The 22,168-nt window shown below is 48.2% G+C and overlaps 1 protein-coding gene across 2 annotated transcripts in view; it reads left to right on the top strand.

The window, feature by feature from the left end:
- The window catches only part of LOXHD1 (lipoxygenase homology PLAT domains 1), a 201,798-nt gene that overhangs the window by 125,555 nt on the left and 54,075 nt on the right, over window positions 1-22,168 (top strand). For both annotated transcript variants that reach the window (XM_060029542.1, XM_060029541.1), the window contains exons 27-31: window positions 869-985; window positions 1,726-1,888; window positions 5,545-5,699; window positions 9,625-9,834; window positions 9,958-10,093. In XM_060029542.1, the coding sequence (XP_059885525.1) occupies window positions 869-985; window positions 1,726-1,888; window positions 5,545-5,699; window positions 9,625-9,834; window positions 9,958-10,093 (781 nt within the window). The remainder of the gene's footprint in view (window positions 1-868; window positions 986-1,725; window positions 1,889-5,544; window positions 5,700-9,624; window positions 9,835-9,957; window positions 10,094-22,168) is intronic.

Genomic DNA, 22,168 nt, shown 5'->3' with positions numbered 1-22,168 from the left:
AGCTGACTTTGTCATACCCATTTTTCAAATGAGGAAACAATCATTCTTTCATCCTTCCATCCAATAGTTATTGAGAATGTAGGTTCTGGGCTTTGGGGATGCAGTGATGAGCAAAACAGATGTGATGCCTACCCTTGTGGCTTTCAGTTGTAGAGAAGAAGGTATCACACCTTCTTTATCACACAGGTAAATGCAAACTTCTGTGGGGGGTGGTTATAGGGTGCTGTCAGACCCTAACATGAAGAGATTTGACTTTCTTAAGGTGGTCAAGGGGGTTCCCTGAAGAAGTGATCCTTGAGCTGAGACCTGAATGATGAGGTTGAACAAACACTGGTTTAGGTAAAGAAGAGAAAAGGGAAGGGACAGGGGGAGCATGTGCAAAGGTCCTGTGACAAGAGAATGTAGAGTTTGAGGGACTGGAATTTGAGGGATATAGAAGAGGAGTGGCTGGAGATGAAGGGGGCTCTTGGGGGCCAAGGAGAAGGTAAGGGTGGTAAGAGAGGGCATGGGCAGAACTAGAACTCATCTTCTGATACCCCCCAGTCAGTTCTTAAGCCACTGCTAGAAGACAAGGAGCTGGGCTCCACCATGAAAAGGTGTGGGGGCAGCCTCCCAGAGCTTGAGTGAACTGAGTTCTGAAGTCTAGGCTGATGTTAAGCTTGCGGGGAGGAAGGGAGGGATGAGCACGGCATATGTAGGGGAGGGCGGGGGCTGGCTTGACTGGACAGGAGGGACATACTGGGAGAAAGTGACCCCAGGAAGTTCAAAGGGACTCAAGGGTGGATGCCCTGGGGAGGCAGGGTTTTGCTGAAGTTGTACTTTCCAGGACCTTTCAGCCAACATCTGGTACATTTTCTCCTTTCCAAAGTTAGAAGATGTGGGAGAAATCATTGAAAAAATTCGCATTGGCCATGATAATACGGGCATAAATCCTGGTTGGCACTGCTCCCACGTGGACATCCGCAGGCTCCTCCCAGATAAAGATGTGAGTTTCTGACTGATCTGTCCTGCTGTTTCTTTTGTTCCTTTTCAGAAGAGATTAAAGACAGATTCTTTGTAAGAAACGGTAGCCTTTTTAAGTTGAGATAAAATCATCTAAGGAAAATTCAGCCAGTTCACTCCGAGTGCAGGAACTAACTCAGGTCCAAGGCAGAATCTTTTAGAACCTGGCTTATGGGTCAAGAAGGAGGGTCTGGGCAACCATGTCTCTGCTCCCCACCCCCAAAGCCATACTACCAGTGAGTGACCAAGTGTACCCTTCCTGCAACTCAAGGTCAACTCAGAGAAAGAAACCCACCTAACCAACTTGGAAAACATTCCAAAACCACGAAATTCTAAACCTAGGAAGCAGCTGTCAGTCATGGCTGTGGTATGAGCTGGGAGCTGGGAGCAGTTTAAAAAAAACAGAGCTTCCTCCCCTTGCCTGCTGAGTCTGAGTCTCTGGGATGGGGTTCAGATATCTATTTTTAAGTGACTCAGGGAACTCCACCTTCAAGAGCCTACCCCTGACATGGTGTGGAAAGTGCTTTAAGTAAGACTGGACCTGCCGGAATTGGGGCAGGCCGGGTGGGTGGGTGGGGGCTCCTCTGTGGCTTTTGTATTATCAGTAGGGCTCCATCACCCCTGTCCTTGGTTGGTCCCCATGAGTGTTGACATGGTGATGAATGACTGAAGTTGGCAGTTTCCACATTAAGGGCTCAGTTTCCTCCTTCCTCCTCACCCCAGGGCACAGAGACCTTGACCTTCCCTTGTGATCGATGGCTTGCCACCTCAGAGGACGACAAGAAGACCATTCGAGAACTGGTCCCTTATGATATCTTCACTGAGAAATACATGAAAGATGGGTCTTTAAGGCAAGTCTACAAGGAAGTGGAAGAGCCTCTGGACAGTAAGTGTGGTGTGATCGCCCTCATCACTGTCAGCAGAGCCCTCCCTTGTAGGGCACCTGCCCTGTGCTGGGCGGAGCCTTTGCACCCAGGAGGTAGAGTCTATAATTACCTTCACTCCATAGAGAGGGCAACTGAGGCTCACAGAGGTTACATAACCTGCCGAAGTTCACTCAGCTAATAAAATGGCAGGGCTATTCTTCAAAGGTACTCAGCTATCTCACTCCGAGGTTTGTGCGCAAATCCTCTCCTGGTCTGACGGTGTGATCATACATCCAAATGTGTGCCCTCCTGTGCCTGGACTATACTGGTCCTTGTTCTCTCCCTTGCTTAGTTAATTTGGCTACTAATCTGCAGGGCTTGGTCCTCTCTGCTCTTGCTGGATCCAGCTGTCCCAACCGAGTATGAATCAAATAGCATCCTGGCTTTGTACAGAACTGGAGCTGTGGCGTGTTTGTTCTCAGGGGCTAGGTGCAGCTCCAGTGTCCAAGGTCATGGGTTTCTTTTCTGTATGCGCCAGTTTGCTTGTTCTCATTGATGAGGTTTTTTCTGCCAGATTTGCCCCAGCCTGACCACACTCTTCTTGCTCTCATTCCTTTGCTTTTGAACTACCATTTTCTGGTTCTCTTCTTACCTCTCTGGCCGGCCCCTGAGTGCCGTTCTCCCTTCTCTTGCCGGTGGTATTGCTCCAGGCTCAGCCCTCAGCCTCAGCTGAGCCTCTGCTATAGCTCTCACATTTCCTTTAGTCTGAGTTACCATTTGCTTCAGAGAGAAAAACAAGTGTTGCCTCAATAACGTGCCTTTCCCTACCCATATCCCTTTCTCCAAATTTGCTTTGCTATTGAATCTGGCGGGTAATCCCCTTTTCTACTTGGATCCCAGAGGCTGCCCAGGAAAGCTGGCCCGGTGGCACACTTGGCTGTTCTGTGTTAATAACATGCCACAAACCCACTCTGTGCTGGGTGGTGTTTCTAGGGAAACATCTTTCCACGGAGAGCTGTGTGGCCTTGGTGGGATAGGGAGGGAGGAAGATCCAGGAATAGTAGGATTTGACTGCATGACCACATTGCCCAGCACCCGGACGCTGAATCGGTTTTCCTAATTCCCAAAGGACTGGAGAGAGTGGCGGGGGGTCGGGGGTGGGGAGAAAGGGGCAGGAAGGCCATTTAATCGCAGCCCTGGGGACACAGCACCCCACTCTGGGACGAGGGCTCCTAGAAGAGGTCCCGCCCAGGTGTGAAGCAGGGCTGAGTGCACAGCCAGCAAATGGATGGGGAGAGAAAATGAGGGGGGTGGGGACAGTCGACTGTCGTGTCTAAACCGTGGCAAGATTCCTAATGTTACCTCATGTCAGTATTAGCCAGACAGGCGTGGGAGATGTTGACTCTTTTCGACACGAGAGGATTTGTTTAATGCACACGTGAAATGCTGGCCAGATTCTGAGCTGAGCCGAGCAAGGTGGGGGTGCTGGTTCCTGTCCTTGAGGGGACAGGCCTCTGAGAGCAGTTCTCCCAGTGCGTCAAGGAGGCTTAGCCAGCACAGTGCTGGGTGGGGCGGCAGAGAAGGGAGGGTGGGAAAGGGGACGTAGGGAGGGGGCGGAGTTCAGGATTGGATGTGAGTTTGTGCTCTGTGGTCTAGTCAAGGTGGACATGGGGGTGTGGGTCCAGAGCACAGGAGGGAACTGGGCTGGAGATGCAGCCGCGGGGAACTCACAGAAGTCAACACCCGGAGCAGGCCGGGTAAGAGCTGCGGGAAGTGGACTGTCCTGGGAGACGTGGGCATCCAAGGGTAGGCAGACGATCAGGAACCTATAAAGCTGCTCAGGGAGCAGCCAGAGAGGTAGAAGGAGAGCAGGAAAGAATAATGCTGTGGAATCCAAGGGAAAATGAGGGTAATGATAGGAACCGTGTTCTGGGCGTGAGCGTGTTCCATACCAACCGGTAAGAGCAGCTCACATCACCTTACTCTCCTACATTTAATTACAGGTGGTTTTGAGCCCACTTGCAAGGGTTGGTAAGAAAGTCCATCTCAGTCACTGCAGGGAGGGGGCATCCCCTTTTCTAGGGTCTTATAAAAATCCGAGGCTCACATAAGGGGCCTGGCCCTTAGTCTAGGTGGGAACAACCTACACCTGTGGTCTCCTGCCGCTCGGTGACACTGCTGCTGCTTGCTCCCCGCCGACATGCAGGTTTCATCTCTCTGGATGGCAGCAATGCTTCTCCATGGACCCTGGCTTTGTCAAAAGACCCTCTCTCTCTTTCTTTTTTTTAATAAATTTATTCATTTATTTATTTTTGGTTGCTTTGGGTCTTTGTTGCTGCGTGCAGACTTTCTCTAGTTGCGGTGAGCGGGGGCTCCTCTTCCTTGCGGTGTGCGGGCTTCTCATTGTGGTGTGCAGGCTTCTCATTGCGGTGGCTTGTCTTTGTTGCGGTGCACGGGCTCTAGGCACGCGGGCTTCAGTAGTTGTGGCTCGCAGGCTCTAGAGCGCAGGCTCAGTAGTTGTGGTGCACAGGCTTAGTTGCTCCATGGCATGTGGGATCTTCCCGGACCAGGGCTCAAACCCGTGTCCCCTGAATTGACAGGCGGATTCTTAACCACTCTGCCACCAGGGAAGCCCCAAAGACCCTCTCTTCAGCCTGGAGGCCTCCTTGCTTCAAGTCCCCAGATAAGCCAGGCAGCTGTCTCCTTATTGGGTCCCTTTGTGCAGGTGAGGATTTCCTACCACCCATAGGGACTCTCTAACCCTCACCTGCTCCCAGGCTGGGGAAACTGACCTTCTTCCCAGTTGGACCATTTCCGCCTTCACCTCAAAGCCACAACTTTCATCCTTCCCCTTGGGGATAGTCCAGCTAAGTCCCCTCTTCGCTGGCCTGGAACTCTGAAGCCCCTAGGATAAAGGAATATGGAGAGGAGATAAAGAATGCTCAGGCTTCCTAAAAACAAAGCCTTGCCTTTCCCTCCTGGGCTGCGGATTGGGAAAGGGGCTCCTTTGTTCTTCCCTGATGAGTGTAGAGCAGCAAAACAAAAACAAGACAGTGTTTAGTTTCATTTTCCTGAATAACTTTTAATAACTGTCACACCAGTATTTATTGAGCCCTTTCCAAAGGCCATAGGAGATAAAGGAGTGGGTGGCAGTGACTGTGGCTTTGGTGAGGGGGGTTTCCCTGGAGTGCTGGGGGCAGGCTGGTTGAAGAGTAAATGAAAATACGAAAGACACTGAGGGGAAGCTAGTCTTTCAAAAATATTTGATTTTTTCCATAAACCGTTTAGAAGGATCTGGCACTGATACCGGTCACCCTCACATGGGAAGGTACCTTACTGTCAGTGTGTCACGGTAGATAGATTTAGTGACCACGGTGTGCATGTGTGTCAGGCAGTTTCCTGAGTCTTTCCCCCGGAAGCTGTAAGCAGCTGGAGGGGTGGATGGTTTGAGGGGGCTGGAAAAGTCTCCATCCCTTGGGTCTCTTAGAAGTAAACTTCCCACTGGTGAAGCCACTCCGACCTGTAGCAGAATGTGTGTAAGGGAACAGACAAAAGGAGGACACTCAGTTCTCCTGGAGTCCCGGGCCACAGCTGAATACCACCTACAAATCCAGTTCCCCCAAACCTAAACAATGCCATCCCTTTCTTCCCTTTGTCTGTCCGGCTGCCCACCCAGTTGTGCTGTACTCGGTGCAGATCTTCACAGGAAACGTTCCCGGGGCAGGGACGGACGCCAAGGTCTACATCACCATCTATGGAGACCTCGGGGACACGGGAGAGCGGTACCTCGGCAAGTCAGAGAACCGCACCAACAAATTCGAGAGAGGAACGGTAGGCGGAGCCCGCCGAGTTACCCCGCCCCTCTCCTCCCTGTCGCGTTATCATTATGGGGGGTGGGGATGAAAGGGGCCAGCTCTTCTTGCCTTGGAACTTTGCGGGATGTCATGCACCCTTATGTGGGCATTTGCCCCCCACAGAGTCTGCTCCCCTTCTCTCAGCCTACGCAGGGTCCTGCATGTGGAGTAGGGGTGGGGCTTTGAGGACTGGGTTGTCTTCAAAGAATCCAGCTCAAAGCAGTGGGTCACGAGCATGGAGTGGTGAGCGCCTGCAGAGTGGCGGTGTTGCCCGGACAGCAGCTTGAACTAGGGGTCTGGAGGCCTCGTTCTGCCATCCACTCCTTACATGGCTGAGCACCTCTGGCCTCAGTTTCCTCATCTGTGAAATAAGGAGGCTGATGTGAATCAGCTAAACTGTGTTGTGCAGAGGCCTGGGCAGCACCGAGGCCCACGGGAGCCACAGAAGGGTAGGGGCAGCAGACAGGCAGCCACTCCTCCCGCATGGGTCCACTCTGACCTGGCCTACCTATTGGAGGGCCAAGCAAGCCCTCTATTAAGCAAGGGTCTCTGTGGCTACGGAAAAGCCTTGAAAACCACCGCACTGGATGGTGTCCAAGGCCCTGCCAGCTCTGACCTAACAGTGGTTTTACAAAAAAGAAGATATCCGACCAAACTTGCCTTCCCACCAGCTTGGCCTCCCTCTCCCCGCCAGAGCTCCCCTCTCTGGAAGGTGCCCCTGCCGCCTTCCCCATTCACTGTCCCTCGGCCTCTCTTCCCCCTCCGTTCACCAAAATCTGCCAAAACCCCCAGACCAGGCTACAGCTGTGGGGATGAAAGCAAGGTGATTGGCTCTAACTGAGTCTGCGGCCCTCCCTGTGGCCCAGTGCCTGGGGAGATTCCCGCATCAACCAGCGGGTGTTTATCAGGGGTCTCCTTAAGCCCGACCCCCAGCCAGGCATGACCTTTAGTGCTGAAACATTCGCAACTTGGTGAGGAGGAACGTAGCTCTGGGCCAAGCAGGTGTCACTAAGCAGGTCTGCAGCTGGCGGGTAACCCCAGGAGCCAGACCCCCTGGAAGGAGCCCCAGCCGGACCTCGAGGTCTGGGAGGAGTCAGGCCCCAGGGCTGCCTTTGCTCTATCATCCAAATATGAACCCATTACCTTTAGCTTTGGTTTACTGCTTCTGGAATGGGAATAGCTACTTAGACCCTTGAACTGAAAAACTGAACAAGAGATAGAAGAGCGCTTTGTACCAGGGAGAAAAAATTTATAACACACACACACACACAATGTAGTTGTTTGCCACACTTACAAGGCAGCTAATAGGAGGTCTATTCATTTTGGAAAAATAGAATAACAAAGAGGTCAAGTGACTCATGTGGTGTGCCTGACTCTGAAGTAGGGACGTTATGATCAGGCTGACTCACATATGCTGCTCTGGCACGTGGCCATGCCATGCGGCGCAGGCGTGCCCAGACCTGCGGCTGGGGCCAGATCACGTGCGTTCAGCTCCTGTCTCTGACACTGACTAGCTGTGTGATCCTGGGCAAGTTCCCTAGCATCTCTGTGCCTCAGTTTCCTCCACCATAAAATAAGTTCACTGAATTAAAACATGTGACGTGCCTAGAACCATGCCTGGCATGAAGTTAGCTCCTTGTTAGTGCTGGCTGTTGTTGAGGCTTGGGAGAGCCCACCTTTCCTGTAGCTCATCACAGTGCCTGGAAAATGCACCATCAGACAGCAGTGTGCGCCATGTGGATGAAAGGTCGCTCGTTCGTGGCTAAATCCACAGGGCCTAGCAGAGTAGGCGCATAAATATTTTTTGAGTGAATAAATGAATGAAGGTATAAATGAAGGTGATGCATTCCATTCTCCTCTGTATTTAGATTCAGATTTTTTTCTCTCTTAGCAATTATGACATTACAAGAAAAGTCTCTGCCTCATCCCTTTCTCTTCCTTCCCTCCTGTGTTGATGTCCCACTGGGGGAGCTGCAGCTACTTCTGGCTCAGTCACTGATGAGTTAGGACTTTAAGTTCACTGCTGAGCATCTAAAAGCTTCCACTTCTCTACTTATTTGCTCCAGAATCTAGGAGTCACCTGGACACCCCTCTCCCTATCAGCACTCCCTTCCCACCCATATCCAATCAATCTTGGAGAGTCGTGGAGAGGATCTCTTCTAAATAACTCTCAGATCAGCCCGGTCAACTTTGTCACTACTCAGCCCTTCCTTATTGCACCTTGTTTAGTGAGCCAGTCTCGTCTCCCTGCTCCAGGCCCCTGAAATCTGATCCATCCTCCAGTTGTCCCCAATTAACCCTTCCAAAGGTGGCCGAGTCACTCCCTCACTTCAACCTGTCAAGCTCCCCACCGATCCCAGATCTGGTCTGAGCCTTTCATGGGATTCACAAACCTTCACTGCCTGCCCAGCCAGCCTGCATAGAATGTCCCCCTGGGCCCCAGTTTCCAGAATGCTCCATACTTTCTTCTGTCTCCACTTTTTCCCAAGCCTTTTCTCTGCATCTGTGCACATACGCACATAGGAAATACAGAGTGCTGCTCTGTGGTTTTAACTTTTTACATAAAAGGCATCATCCTATATGCGTGCTTTTTGCATGCAATGGAGTATCTTCGAAATCTATGTGTCAGGAGAGTCAAACACAGATATTGTCGTCTTGTTCTTTGTAACCACTGCACACATAACATTCCACACACGACATGGCCATGGTTATTTACCATTCCCTAAGCACTGTGGACACCAAGGTGGGTCCCAATTTTCCACTGTAAAAAGATATCCTGCAATAAGCATCCTTGTGCACGTATGAAGGTGTCCCCCCAGGACAGATGCAAAGTGGAATTGCTGTGTCGTAAGGTGTACCCATTTTTGCTCTAATGGACTCAGCCACTTGCCAGTGCCCCAAGGCCTGCACAGGCCCACACCCGCCATCAGCATCACACCATCCATCTGCACTTTCCTCAGCCCGCAGCCTGACCTGCCCTGGCTGCCTAGAAGGCCCAGCCCCCCAACTTCAGCTTAATGCCTCCACCTGGCAAGTCTTGCCAGCCCTGCCCCTAGTCCTCGCGCAGGTGGCTGTTCCCACCACCTGGGCTGTCCTGAAGAGGAGCCCAGCATGTCCTATCATCCCTGGGTTCCCAGCACTCAGCACAGTGACTTAGCATATCTTTCAGAAGGGAAGTGGGTGTCATTCAGGGTCACCTCTCCCTCTTCCCCCTCCCCAGGCTCCTGCCAGCTGTGTTTTGACCCCACTTCTAGAACTCCACATGTCACTGAGCAATCCTAAAGGAATGCAAGCACCCAAGAGTGCAATGTCACATCACTAAAGATATAATCAGGGACACAGAGAAGGGCCAATGTCACACCCCTGACAAAATCCCTCATGAACCCACAGTCCAGGTGATAGGCCCTGTGCTCTCCCCAGCCTGGCCTCCGCCACAGCCTCCCCCCTCTCTGCCTGCACTCCTGCAGCCTGACCTGGCTCCTCCAGCTGCCAGCTTCCCCTGGGAATTTCAAGCCTCCTCTCATTATTCAGAAAGATTTCACCTCTTCCATAGCTCTTACCGTCCAGCCTCCCACCTGACCTCAAGCCAATACTCAGCATAACTAAGGATGTCCAGGTACCAGGCTGAGCACCCCACTCACACAGCTCGTCAGGGTCCATATTCCAAACACCCACAGGGCTTATCCCAAGAGGAGCCGGACTGCAAAACGGGGCCATTGTGGAAGCGAGGCCTTGGAATACCAAACTCTGCGTTAGGGATTTGGGCCTGGAAGGCTCCTGGCTAGAAAGGGTCTGTTCAGCCCAACAGTTGAGGGGGATGGAAGGTACTGGATGGATGGGGTTGGAGTGGGTGGAGGTGGGGAGCGCCCCGCCACCCAAGTCCACACATCTGGACTCCCCAGGCCGACACCTTCATCATCGAGGCTGCTGACCTGGGTGTCATCTACAAGATCAAGCTCCGCCACGACAACACCAAATTGTGTGCAGACTGGTACGTGGAGAAGGTGGAGATCTGGAACGACACCAACGAGGACGAGTTCCTGTTCCTGTGCGGGCGCTGGCTGTCCCTGAAGAAGGAGGACGGGCGGCTCGAGAGGCTCTTTTATGAGAAGGTGCGTGAAAGGCAGCCGGGGGGCTTGGTTCAGCCATGGCCTGTTATCCTCATACCTGGGGTGGCTCAGTGGAGCACAGGGTGCCAGAGGTGTAACGGGCCTGGGTTGTGCTCCTCCGGACAGGAGTACACTGGGGACCGGAGCAGCAACTGCAGCAGCCCCGCTGACTTCTGGGAGATCGCCCTGAGCTCCAAGATGGCCGATGTCGACATCGCCACAGTGACAGGGGCCATGGCTGACTACGTTCAGGAAGGCCCAGGTAAGTCAAGCAGAGAACTCATCAGAGGAGGAGCAGGCACATGGATGTGTTTCAACTGTTCTTGGACAGGCCATGTGTTGACCCCACCATCACTTGACCTACATTTAACACTTTGTAATTTACACACAGTTTCCTCACATGTTGTCTATTTCCATCCCCAGGATAGCCCTGTGAACCGAGAGATGTTGACCTAAAACAAATAGATTGCCAGTCATTTCTCCAGTGAAAATGGGTTTATTCAGGATCAGCAGAGAATTGCAGCTTGGAGTCTGCAACCAGGGCAAGCTACACGCAATTCCCCATAGAGCAACGGGAGGAGAACTCTTTTATAGAGGAGAAAATGAAGTTGGGAAGGCTGTAGTAAACGAAGAGTCCGTGGCTGTTCACTGGCTGAGTTGTTGCCAGGAGAGGAGTCTTTCTTCTTCCTGTTGGGCTCTGCCTGTTGTCACAAGGCATGAGCGCTCCCCCTTCTGGTCTCCTGACTCTATGTAATTGAGGTTTCTATTTATTTATTTTTTATATTTTCTCCTGTTGATCAAGACCTTTCTATGAAAGTATCGCTGATCAAGAGTCAGGTCTTCTGGTTTCAGCAGTTTTTTTGTCCCTTAATGTCAGGAAGGGCCTTTCCTGGGTGTAGTGTCCCATGTTGGAGAGAAAGTGCACAGACTGGAATCCTAATGAGATCACATTTGAGTAACAAGGAGGGGTAGGAGAGAGACCTCTCGAGCATTTTTTTAATCCAAAGTCTATGTTACAAAGATAATAGGCTCTGGAGATTATCTAAAGTGTTATGTCATCATCAAAGGTTTGGAAAGAAACTTCTGACAGACCTGATCTGGATATCTTGGGGAAGTTGTCTCATCAAATATCGTATGCTTCAATTCCAGGAGATATTTACTTTCATGTCACTAGATGATGTGCAAGTCCAATCAGGATTTGGAAGCCTTCTTTGTCACGTGAATCCAAGAGTCTGTTCCCTGGAGTTTGGCAGCACAGGTGTTGGTTAGCAGTACTTGATAGGGGCCTCTCCAGAAAGAGTGAAGATAGTCTTTCTGGAGATATCTTTTCCAATAGACAAACTACCCAGGCTGTAAGGTGTGATGCTTAAGGTCTTTGTCCCCAGAGAGCACGCTGTGAAAAGATTGCTCTACAAAAAACACGATTATTTTTAACAAAAGCAGTATGAGAGTCTCTCTCCTTTTGTTGGCTGTGGATCAGAAAAAGCAGAAGCCAAGAGCTTTGGGTGTCCTGTGACTGTCTCAAAGGGCGAGTGTTTGTGAGTTCCAAAAGGAGTGGATCTAAGATTTAGAAGGATCAATGGCAAACTTTGGGACAAGGTATTTGGAGGGTTTCTACAAATGTTGCCGTTGAGTCTTAATAATGCCGTTAGTGCACTTGACTAAACCAGACCATTGAGGGTGATAAGCACAGTGAAGTAAAACCAGCCACACAGTGCAGACTTGTCAAAGTACCTGACGAGCAAAATGCATTCCTCAATCGCTGTGAAGTTCGAGAGGAGTTCCTCAGGTAGGGAGAATCTTTTCCAAAAGGACTTTAGCCACAGAAGAGGCAGTAGCCTGTCTGCAAAGGAAGGCTTTGGTCCAGTGTGAAACATACAGACCATGACTGAAAGATATTTATCTCCATGAGTTGGCGGAAGTTGTATGAAATCCATTTACCAGACCTCAAATGGTCCATTAGGAAGTTTAAAATGCCCAGGGGCAGTACAAACAGGCTCCCCTGAATTGTATTTCAGATAAGTGGAATAGTGAGGTAGGCGCTTTTTGTGGCCTTGTTAATGTTTCCTCACTGATATTGATTCATGGGTGCTATCTTTTTGCCAGTAGACCAATGGTTTAATGCATGTACAATGGTGATTAGTGGGAATTTTAGATCTCTAGTAGGACTGGGTTGTTATTTGGTCCAAATCAGAGCTTTCTCTTTTTATCAAACCAACAACTGTTGAATTTTCAATCTTGCTTTTCTTTTTTCTGAGGCCAATTGTTGGGCTTCTCTAGCCAGTTTTGCTATGTTATCATTTGGGGAAATATCCCTTTGGACCATGACAGAGGTTTGACTGCTTTCAGTTCCATTAAGGTCAGCATTCCTTGCAGAAATGTCAGCAAGGTGATTTCCCTCAGCTTCCAAAGAGTCAAGTTTAGAATGCCTTAGAATCTTATCAATAGCTAAAACATTGCATCCAATCATTCCTGAACATAGGGATCATTTTAAATTTTATTTCCACTGGAAGTAAAGAAGCCATGCTCTCCCCACAACATTCCAAAATCACAAGCTATTCCAAAAGCATATCTACTATCAGTATGAATATTGACAGTTTTGTCCTTGGCTAAATTACAAGCTCGTGTAAGATTGTAACCTATGGAGCTCACTTTTGAGTAACCATATGAACCACAGGGCTGAAGTAGCCATAGGTAACAACATCAAAAGGAGTTGCAATAGCATACCCAGCACAATATTTGTCATTGTCACCTTCTGAATAAGAACTATCAATGAACCATGAGAAGTCAACATTACCCAGAAGAATTTCCTGAAAATCATCAGGAGGAGTCAGGAGGTGACCCATCAGCATTAAGCAGTGGTGAGGGACTTCATCACAGAGGGAGAGGAGAAGGGTAGCCAGGGTAAGGTTATTACAACGTAAAAGAGTTACGTGGGGACTTCCCTGGTGGCACAGTGGCTAAGAATCCGCCTGCCAATGCAGGAGACATGGGTTTGAGCCCTGGTCCGGGAAGATCCCACATGCCGCGGAGCAGCTAAGCCCATGTGCCACAACTACAGAGCCTGCGCTCTAGAGCCCACGAGCCACAACTACTGAGCCCACGTGCCACAACTACTGAAGCCCGCATGCCTAGAGCCCGTGCTCCGCAACAAGAGAAGCCACCACAATGAGAAGCCCGTGCAAAACAACGAAGCGTAGCCCCTGCTCGCCGCAACTAGAGAAAGTCCGCATGCAGCAACGAAGACCCAACGCAGCCATAAATAAATAATTTTTTTTTTAAAAGAGTTATGTGAGGACCAGTTAACAAAAGGACTTCATAGGAAGTGAGGTGGCTGACTTAGAAATGTTGAGTATGATGAGAATTCAGGAGGGCTTCTACTTCATGAGGTACAAAAATGGTTAAAGAAGATCCCACAATGATTTTCTCAGTAGCCCTTAACCAAAAGGGCAGTGGCTGTAATGGCTCTAAGGCAAAGGTGGTATCCCAGTGGCACAGGCTCCAGTTGCTGGCTACAATGCCCTATGGGCCAATGGCGTTCCCTGTGTTTTGGGGTAAATACCCCAGGGATAGCCTCTTCCTTTTCATATACCAAAAGGGAAAAGGAAATCTGATTTCCATTTGGGATGCCCAAGGGCAGGTGGGTTCATCAAACTCTCCTTTAAGACCTTAAAAGCTATGTAACTGGTTCTTCCCATAATATTAGGTCAGGGTTTTTATTGTTTAGTGAAACATACAGAGGTTTGGCCTTAAGAGAGGAATTTGGAATCCAATTTTCGCAATAACAAAGTAGCCCAAGAAAACCGAGCAGTCAGTGCTTAGTTTGGGGTTTGGGGAAACTTGAGACACCATGAAGTCTATCTGGAACTAGGTATAGCTCTTGTTCTGACATAAAATGCCCTAAATATTGAAACTAGGTTTGGACAAACTGCAGCTTTTCTTTGGCAATCTTATATCCCTTCAAGATTAAAAGCTTTAGCAAGTAGACACTGTCTTCTTATGAGGAAGCTTGAGAAGGAGAGAAAAGAAACAAATCATCCACGTGTTGCAACAAAGTAGATCCCTAGGGAAATTTATATCATCCAGATCAGCCTTCAGGATTTGTGAGAAAAAAGGACTCCTAGAAAAACCCTGAAGCATTGCTGTCCAGGGGAATTGTTTTTCTTCCCAAGTGAATGCAAAAAGGTATTGGCTAGCATCATCAACTGGAATACTAATTGATGTACTGCATAAATCATTTACAGTCAAGAATTTGCTTCTGTGGGAATGAATATTAGTAACATTTGAGGTTTAGGAACAATAGGGTGTTGAGGGATAACTATGCTTTCTATTGCTCGAGGTCCAAGACGAACCTCTACCCTTGACCCTTAGGTTTTCTCACCAGCAAATGGGAGAGTTACAGGGGCTAGTACAAGAAATAATGAAGCCTTGAGCCTTGCAGTCTTCTATTATTGACTTATGCCTTGAAGGGCTTCTTCACTTATACAATATTGATGAATTCTGAGAAGAGATTTTTGGGAATCTATTTGAACCTTGGTGGGAGGTACACTGTGAATTTTTGCCAGTATTGATTGGAGGTTTTGCCCTTAAGGAAGCTGGTAGCTGATTCAATAGGGACAAATCATCAGTGTTTCCAGAATCATCTCTACTACTGTCAGAGGTGCAACAAATAAAAAATGTCAAAGGGTCATTTAACTCATCTGGTTGGCTGCTTTGATGACTACTGTCAAGTTCTAGAATTATTTCCCCTTTGGGGGAGAAATTCCAACATGATACTTCTCTAAGAAATCTTGGCCTAATAAATGGGAGTGGAGGAACAAAGGAGAAAAGGGTGTGTATTTCTCAAAGGGCCTAAGCAAAAGGGAATAGGTTCAGAGACAGGAACCTCTTGAGGTTCATTAGAGATCCCCACTATTTGAAGTGGTTTAGTACTCTGGGGCAGGGGCTGCTTGAGTAGGGGGGTTGAGCATTGGGAGTGTGGCTCCGTGACAGGACTGGGAGAGATTCATTCCCAACCTGGAGAAATGTTTCTCCGAGCTGATTAAGAGGGAGGATAGGGCAGAGCTCCTGTATTTTCTGTGAGCCCTGTCTGAGAACTGGGAGGACGTTGGAGGGCTGAAGGTGCCTGAAGCACTTAAATCTGTAGCAATCTCTTTTCCAATGTCCTGTATGTTTGCCATAATAGCAGAAACTAAAGGGTTTAGGTTTTGTTTAGGGGCCTTCAATTGTTGGCGATGAAGAATAAGAATTTTGGTGGTCCTCCTTTTAGGTGGCTCATCTAGAGTGCGAGAGAGCTGGTGTGCCAAGTTAACTAACCTGGAGTGGACACAGTTTACCATTCCATCCTGGTCCTTTTTTGCTAGAAGGGAAAGTTTCCTGTTTAGCTACTCAGAATTAAAAGCTACTCAGGTGGAATTAATAATCTGAAGTCAGTTATAATAGTTATGAACAGGTTCATCAGATTTTTGTGTGCAAGCCTGAATTTTGTTGCAATCAACAGGCTTTGGAAAAGCCTTAGGAATCGCCCGATGAAGTCACCTAGCGATTGCCTGAGCCTGATCATATACCTCGTTTTATTGCACTTTACTTTATTGTGCTTCACAGATATTGCGTTTTTTACAAATTGAAGGTTTGTGGCATCCCAGTGTAGAGCAAGCCTATCAGCGCCATTTTCCCAACAGTATTCGCTCCTTCCCTTGTCTTTGTGTCACATTTTGGTAATTCTTGCAATATGTCAAACATTTTTATTATTATTATATTTGTTCTGGTGATCTGTGATGAGTGATCTTTGATGGTACTATGGTAATTGTTTTGGTGTGTCACAAACCTATATAAGATAGGTGAACCAATATAAGATAGTGAACTTAATCAATAAATGTTGTGCATGTTCTGACCGCTCTACCAACCAGCCATTCCCTGTCTCCCTCTCCTGTGGCCTCCCTATTCACAGAGACACAACAATATTGAAATTAGGCCAGTTAATGCCTACAGTGGCCTCTTGAGTGGTCAAATGAAAGGAAGTTGCAAATCTCTCACTTTAAGTCAAAAGCTTAAAATGACTAGGCTTAGTTAGGAAGGTATATTGAAAGCCAGGACAGTCTGAAAACTAGGCCTCTTGCACCAAAGAGTTGTGAATGCAAAGAAAAAGTTCTTGAAGAAAATTGTTATAAACGTGCTACTCCAGTGAACACACGAATGATAAGAAAGTGATACAGCCTCATTGCAAACATGGAGAAAGTTTTTATGGTCTGGATAGAAGATCAAACCAGCCACAACATTCCCTTAAGACAAAGCCTAATCCAGAGCAAGCCTTTAACTCTTCAATTCTATGAAGGCTGAGAGAGGTAAGGGAGCTGCAGAAGAAAAGTTTGAAATTAGCAGAGGTTGGTTCATGAGGTTTAAGGAAAGAAGCCGTCTCTGTAACATCAGAGTACAAGGTGAAGTAGCAAGTGCTGATGTAGAAGCTGCAGCAAGTTATCCAGAAGATCTAGCTGAGGTTATGAAGGCAGCTACACTAAACAGCAGATTTTCAATGTAGGCAAAACAGCCTTATATTGGAAGATGTCATCTAGGACTTTTATAGCTAGAGAGAAGTCAATACCTGGCTTCAAAGCTTTAAGAACAGCTGACTCTCTTGTTAGGGGCTAATGCAGCCAGTGATTTTAATTTGAAGCCAATTCTCATTCACCATTCTAAAAATCCTAGGGCCCTTAAGCATTATGTTCAATCTACTTTGTCTGTGCTCTATAAATGGAACAACAAAGCCTGGATGACAGCACATCACTTTACAGCATAATTTACTGAATATTTTAAGCCCACTGTTGAGACATACTGCTCAGAAAAAAAAACAAAAAAAGATTCTTTTCAAAATATTACTACTTACTGACAACGCACCTGGTCACCCAAGAGCTCTGATGGAGATGTACAGTGAGATTAATGTTGTTTTCATGCCTGCTAACACAACATCCATTCTGCAGCCCATGGATCAAGGAGTCATTTTGACTTTCAAGTCTTATTCTTTAATAAATACATTTTATAAGGCTATAGCTGGCATAGATAGTGATTCCTTTATTAGATCTGGGCAAAGTGAATTGAAAGCCTCTGGAAAGAATTCACCATTCTGGATGCCACTGAAAATATCTGTGATTCATGAGAAGAGGTCAAAATACCAGCATTAGCAGGAGTTTGAAAGAAGTTGACTCCAGCCCTCATGGATGACTTTGAGGGGTTCAAGACTTCAGTGGAGGAAATAACTGCAGGTGTGGTGGAAATAGCAAGAGAGCTAGAATTAGAGGTGGAACCTGAAAATGTGACTGAATTGCTGCAATCTCATGATAAAACTTTAGCAGATGTGAAGTTGCTTCTTATGGATGAGCAAAGAAGGTGGTTTCTTGAAAAGGAATCTACTCCTGGTGAAGATACTGTGAAGATTGTTGAAATGACAATATAAGATTCAGAATATTACTTAAACTTAGCTGATAAAGCAGCAACAGGGTTTGAGAAAACTGACTCCAATTTTGAAAGAAGTTCTACTGTGGGTAAAGTGCTATCAGAGAGCATTGCACACTACAGAGAAATTGTTCATGAAGGGAAGAGTCAATCAATGCGGCCAACTTCACTGTGGTCTTATTTTTCTTTTTTCTTTTTTTTTTTTTTGCGGTACGCTGGCCTCTCACTGTTGTGGCCTCTCCCCTTGCGGAACACAGGCTTCGGACGCACAGGCTCAGCAGCCATGGCTCACGGGCCCAGCTGCTCCGCGGCATGTGGGATCTTCCTGGACCGGGGCATGAACCCGCGTCCCCTGCATCGGCAGGCGGACTCTCAACCACTGCGCCACCAGGGAAGCCCCACTGTGGTCTTATTTTAAGAAATTGCCCCAGCTGCCCCAGCCTTCAGCACCACCACCCTGACCAGTCAGCAGCCACCAACACCGAAGCAAGATCCTCCACCAGCAAAAAGGTTTATGACTCACTGAAGGCTCAGATGGTGGTTAGCATTTTTTGGTGATAAAGTATTTTTAAATTAACGTATGTAGTTTTTATAGATATAATGCTATTGCACACTTAATAGATTACAGTCTAGCATAAGCATAACTTTTATATCCACTGGGAAACCAAAAAATTTATGTGACTCACTTTATTGCAATATTTGCCATATGGCAGTGGTCTGAAGCTGAACCTGCAATGTCCTCAAGGTATTTCTATAGTGAAATAGCAGGATGGCTTCCAGTTGTGAGTCTAGACACCTTTCAGGATTTTCCCAATTAACAGTTTTCTTTTTTAATAAATTTATTTATTTATTTATCTATTTTTGGCTGCATTGGGTCTTTGTTGCTGCACGTGGGCTTTCTCTAGTTGCAGCGAGCAGGGGCTACTCTTCGGTGCAGTGCGTGGTCTTCTCATTGCAGTGGAGCATGGGCTCTAGGCGTGCGGGCTTCAGTAGTTGTGGCTAGTGGGCTCTAGAGCGCAGGCTCAGTAGTCGTGGCACACAGACTTAAATTGCTCCACCGCATGCAGGATCTTCCCGGACCAGGGATCGAACCCATATCCCCTGCATTGGCAGGCGGTTCTTAACCACTGCGCCACCAGAAAAGCCCCAATTAACAGTTTTCATTCAGTGCTGGGCCTGGCCTTCATCACCAAGCATATTCACTGAACTGAATATCACCACTAGCTGATATGTCAGAGAAGCCAGGTTGATGAGTTTGAATGACTATATTAAATTCCTCCTCAAATCTGTAAGGATCATTGGTTACTTTGGGAAAATCTTTGACTATGGCTCAAAGTTCAGCTTTATTCCTGGGAATATAAGAAATTAAGGATTTAGGAGGGAGGAGATCAAGATGGTGGAGTAGGAGGAGACCAAGCTCAACTCCCGCCATGAACACATCAAAAATACATATACAGGGGCTTCCCTGGTGGTGCAGTGGTTGAGAGTCCGCCTGCCGATGTAGGGGATGCGGGTTCGTGCCCCGGTCCGGGAAGATCCCACATGCCACGGAGCAGCTGCGCCAGTGAGCCATGGCCGCCGAGCCTCCGTGTCCGGAGCCTGTGCTCCGCAAAGGGAGAGGCCACAGCAGTGAGAGACCCGCGTACCGCAAAAAAAAAAACAAAAAAAACGTCTACATGTGGAGCAGTTCTCACTGAAAATAGACTGGAGGCTGGCAGAGAGACACATCAACCAAGGCTGTAAAGAAAGATCCACATGGAAGTCAGGAAGGGAAGAGAATCGATCAGGTCAGGACCTGTGCCCTAGGAGGGGACACAGAAGAGGAGGGGATGATTACACAGGCTCGGAGATCTCCTTGGGGAGTGAGCAGTTCAAGTCACATACTGGACACCCCTGCCCTGGGGTCTGACATCAAGGAGACAACTTCCCTTAACTGGCTTGAAAACCAGTGGGACTAACAGGAGGCTGTAAGAAACCTAGACTCTGCACTTAGGCTTGCTTACTCCCAGGAACAAGAAAGAGGAAGCAGATTGACACTTCCCAGGACTCCAGCCTGTTTCCCACACCGAGCACCCACTCCACCCCTCTAGCTCCAGTGCAGCTCCACTAGGGTGAAGGCTGGCATTGCCGAGGAGAGTGTGCAATTTTGTGGGGGACAGAGCCAGCTTGGACCTGGCACTTCATCTGAATAGGGTGAGCGTGGCCATCACTGGCACTTGCAGAGATGGTAGATCAAGAGCACAGTGGAGCTCTGACCGATGTACCAGGACCAGCCAGCACATGCCCCGGCCCAACGTGGGTGCCCACTCTGACCTCTCTTTCTCCAACACTACTCCCCTCTTGGACAAAGGTGCTAATGCTGGGAGAGGGGAGAACCCACTTAGAAGGAACGGAACCAGTTTGGACCTGACCCTCAGGACTTCTGCCTCGGCACCCTGGGACCTGACCCCAACCCCAAGAGGGTGGTGTTGGCCACTGAGCATAGCAGAAGCCCTGGCTCATAACCGGCTCTGGCTCTAGCCTCTCCATCTCCAGCCCCACTTCCCACCAAGGTGATAGCTGCCTGCACACCCCAGGGAAGACATGACTTGTGCTGACTTCAGATCCAGCTCTCTCACCAAAGCCATTGGGCACACACAGACTGCATAGGACTGCTCCCACACAAGGACATCCCTTCAAGATTGGGATAGGTAACTGCCTTACCCAATTTCATAGAGACAGAGAAAGTTAAGCAAAATGCGAAGACAGAGGAATGTGTTTCAAATGAAAGAACAAGACAGAAACTCTGAAAAAACAACTAATAAAACAGAGGTAAATAATTTACCAGATGAAGAGTTCAAAGCATTAGAAATAAGAACGCTAACTGAACTAAGGGGAAAAAGTGGATGAACACAGTGAGAATTTTAACAAGGAACTAGAAAATATAAAAAAAGAACCAATTAGAGCTGAAGAATACAATAACTGAAATGAAAAACACACTAGAAGGAATTAACAGCAGACTAGGTGATACAGAAGAATGCATAAGTGATCTGGAAGATAGAATAATGGAAATCATCCAATGAAAACAGCAAAAAGAAAATCAAATTTTAAAAAATGAGAAGAGTTTAAGGGACCTCTGAGAGAACATGAAGCACACTAACACTCGCATTGTAAGGATCCCAGGAGAAGGGAGAGAAAAAGGTCAAAAATGTATTTAATGAAAGTATGGCTGAAAACTTACTGAACCTGATAAATGCAACAGATATCCAGATACAGGAAACCCTGAAAGTCCCAAACAAGATGAACCCAAAGAGACCCACAGCAAGACATATAATTACAATGGCAAAAGTTAAAGGCAAAGAGAGAATTCTAAAGGCAGCAAGAGAAAAACAGAGTCACATATTGTAAATCAACTATACTTTAATTAAAAAAAAAAAAAGTACCAGACACTGGGGAAAAAAAGAGTCACATACAAAAGAACGCCCATAAGACTATCAGCTGATTTTTCTGCAGACACTTTGTAGACCAGAAGGGAGTGGCATGGTATCTTTGAAATGCTGAGAGGGAAAAAGCTACAACATAGGACACTCTACCAAGCAAGATTGTCATTCTTGCTGGAGAGATAAAGAACTTCTCAGACAAACAAAAATTAAAAGTTCATAAATACTAAACCGGCCCTAAAAGAAATGTTAAAGGGTCTTCTCTAAGTGGAAAAGAAAAGGCTGCGGAGACTTCAAGATGGCGGAGGAGTAAGACGTGGAGATCACCTTCCTCCCCACAAATACATCAGAAATACATCTATATGAGGAACAACAACTATAGAACACCTACTGAACGCTGGCAGAAGACCTCAGACCTCCCAAAAGGCAAGAAACTCCCCACGTACCTGGGTAGGGCAAAAGAAAAAACAGAGACAAAAGAATAGGGACAGGACCTGCACCTCAGGGAGGGAGCTGTGAAGGGGGAAAAGTTTCCACACCCTAGGAAGCCCCTTCACTGGCAGAGACGGGGTTGGGGGGGTGGAAGGGGGGTGGGAAGCTTCGGAGCCACAGACAAGGGAGCAGCAACAGGGGTGCAGAGGGCAAAGCGGAGAGATTCCCGCAGAGAGGATCAGTGCCGACCAGCACTCACCAGCCTGAGAGGCTTGTCTGCTCACCCGCCGGGGCGGGCGGGGGCTGGGAGCTGAGGCTCGGACTTCAGAGATCAGATCCCAGGGAGAGGACTGGGGTTGGCTGCGTGAACACAGCCTGAACGGTCTAGTGTGCCACAGCTAGCCGGCAGGGAGTCCGGGAAAAGTCTGCAGCTGCCAAAGAGGCAAGAGACCATTGTTTCCTGGTGCGTGAGGAGAGGGGATTCAGAGCACCGCCTAAACGAGCTCCAGAGACTAGCGCGAGCCGCGGCTATCAGCACAGACCCCAGAGATGGGCATGAAATGCTAAGGCTGCTCCTGCAGCCACCAAGAAGCCTGTGTGCAAGCACGGGTCACTCTCCACACCTCCCCTCCCGGGAGCCCGTGCAGCCCACCACTGCCAGGGTCCTGTGATCCACGGACAACTTCCCTGGGAGAACACACAGGAGAACACACGGTGCGCCTCAGGCTGTTGCAATGTCACACTGGCCTCTGCCGCAGCAGGCTTGCTCTGCATTTCGTGCCCCTCCCTTTCCCTGGCCTGAGTGAGCCAGAACCCCCTCATCAGCTGCTACTTTAACCCCGTCCTGTCTGAGCAAAAAACAGACGCCCTCAGGCGACCTACACACAAGCAAAGGCGGGGCCAAATCCAAAGCTGAACCCTGGGAGGTGTGTGAACAAAGAAGAGAAAGGGAAATCTCTCCCAGCAGCCTCAGGAGCAGAGGATTAAATCTCCACAATCAACTTGATGTACCCTGCATCTCTGGAATAACTGAATAG

Source organism: Delphinus delphis, chromosome 13, assembly GCF_949987515.2.
Source record: "Delphinus delphis chromosome 13, mDelDel1.2, whole genome shotgun sequence".
In the NCBI taxonomy this organism is placed as follows: domain Eukaryota; kingdom Metazoa; phylum Chordata; class Mammalia; order Artiodactyla; family Delphinidae; genus Delphinus; species Delphinus delphis.
Note: the sequence above shows the minus strand (reverse complement) of the source record. Positions and strands in the feature narration are given on the sequence as shown.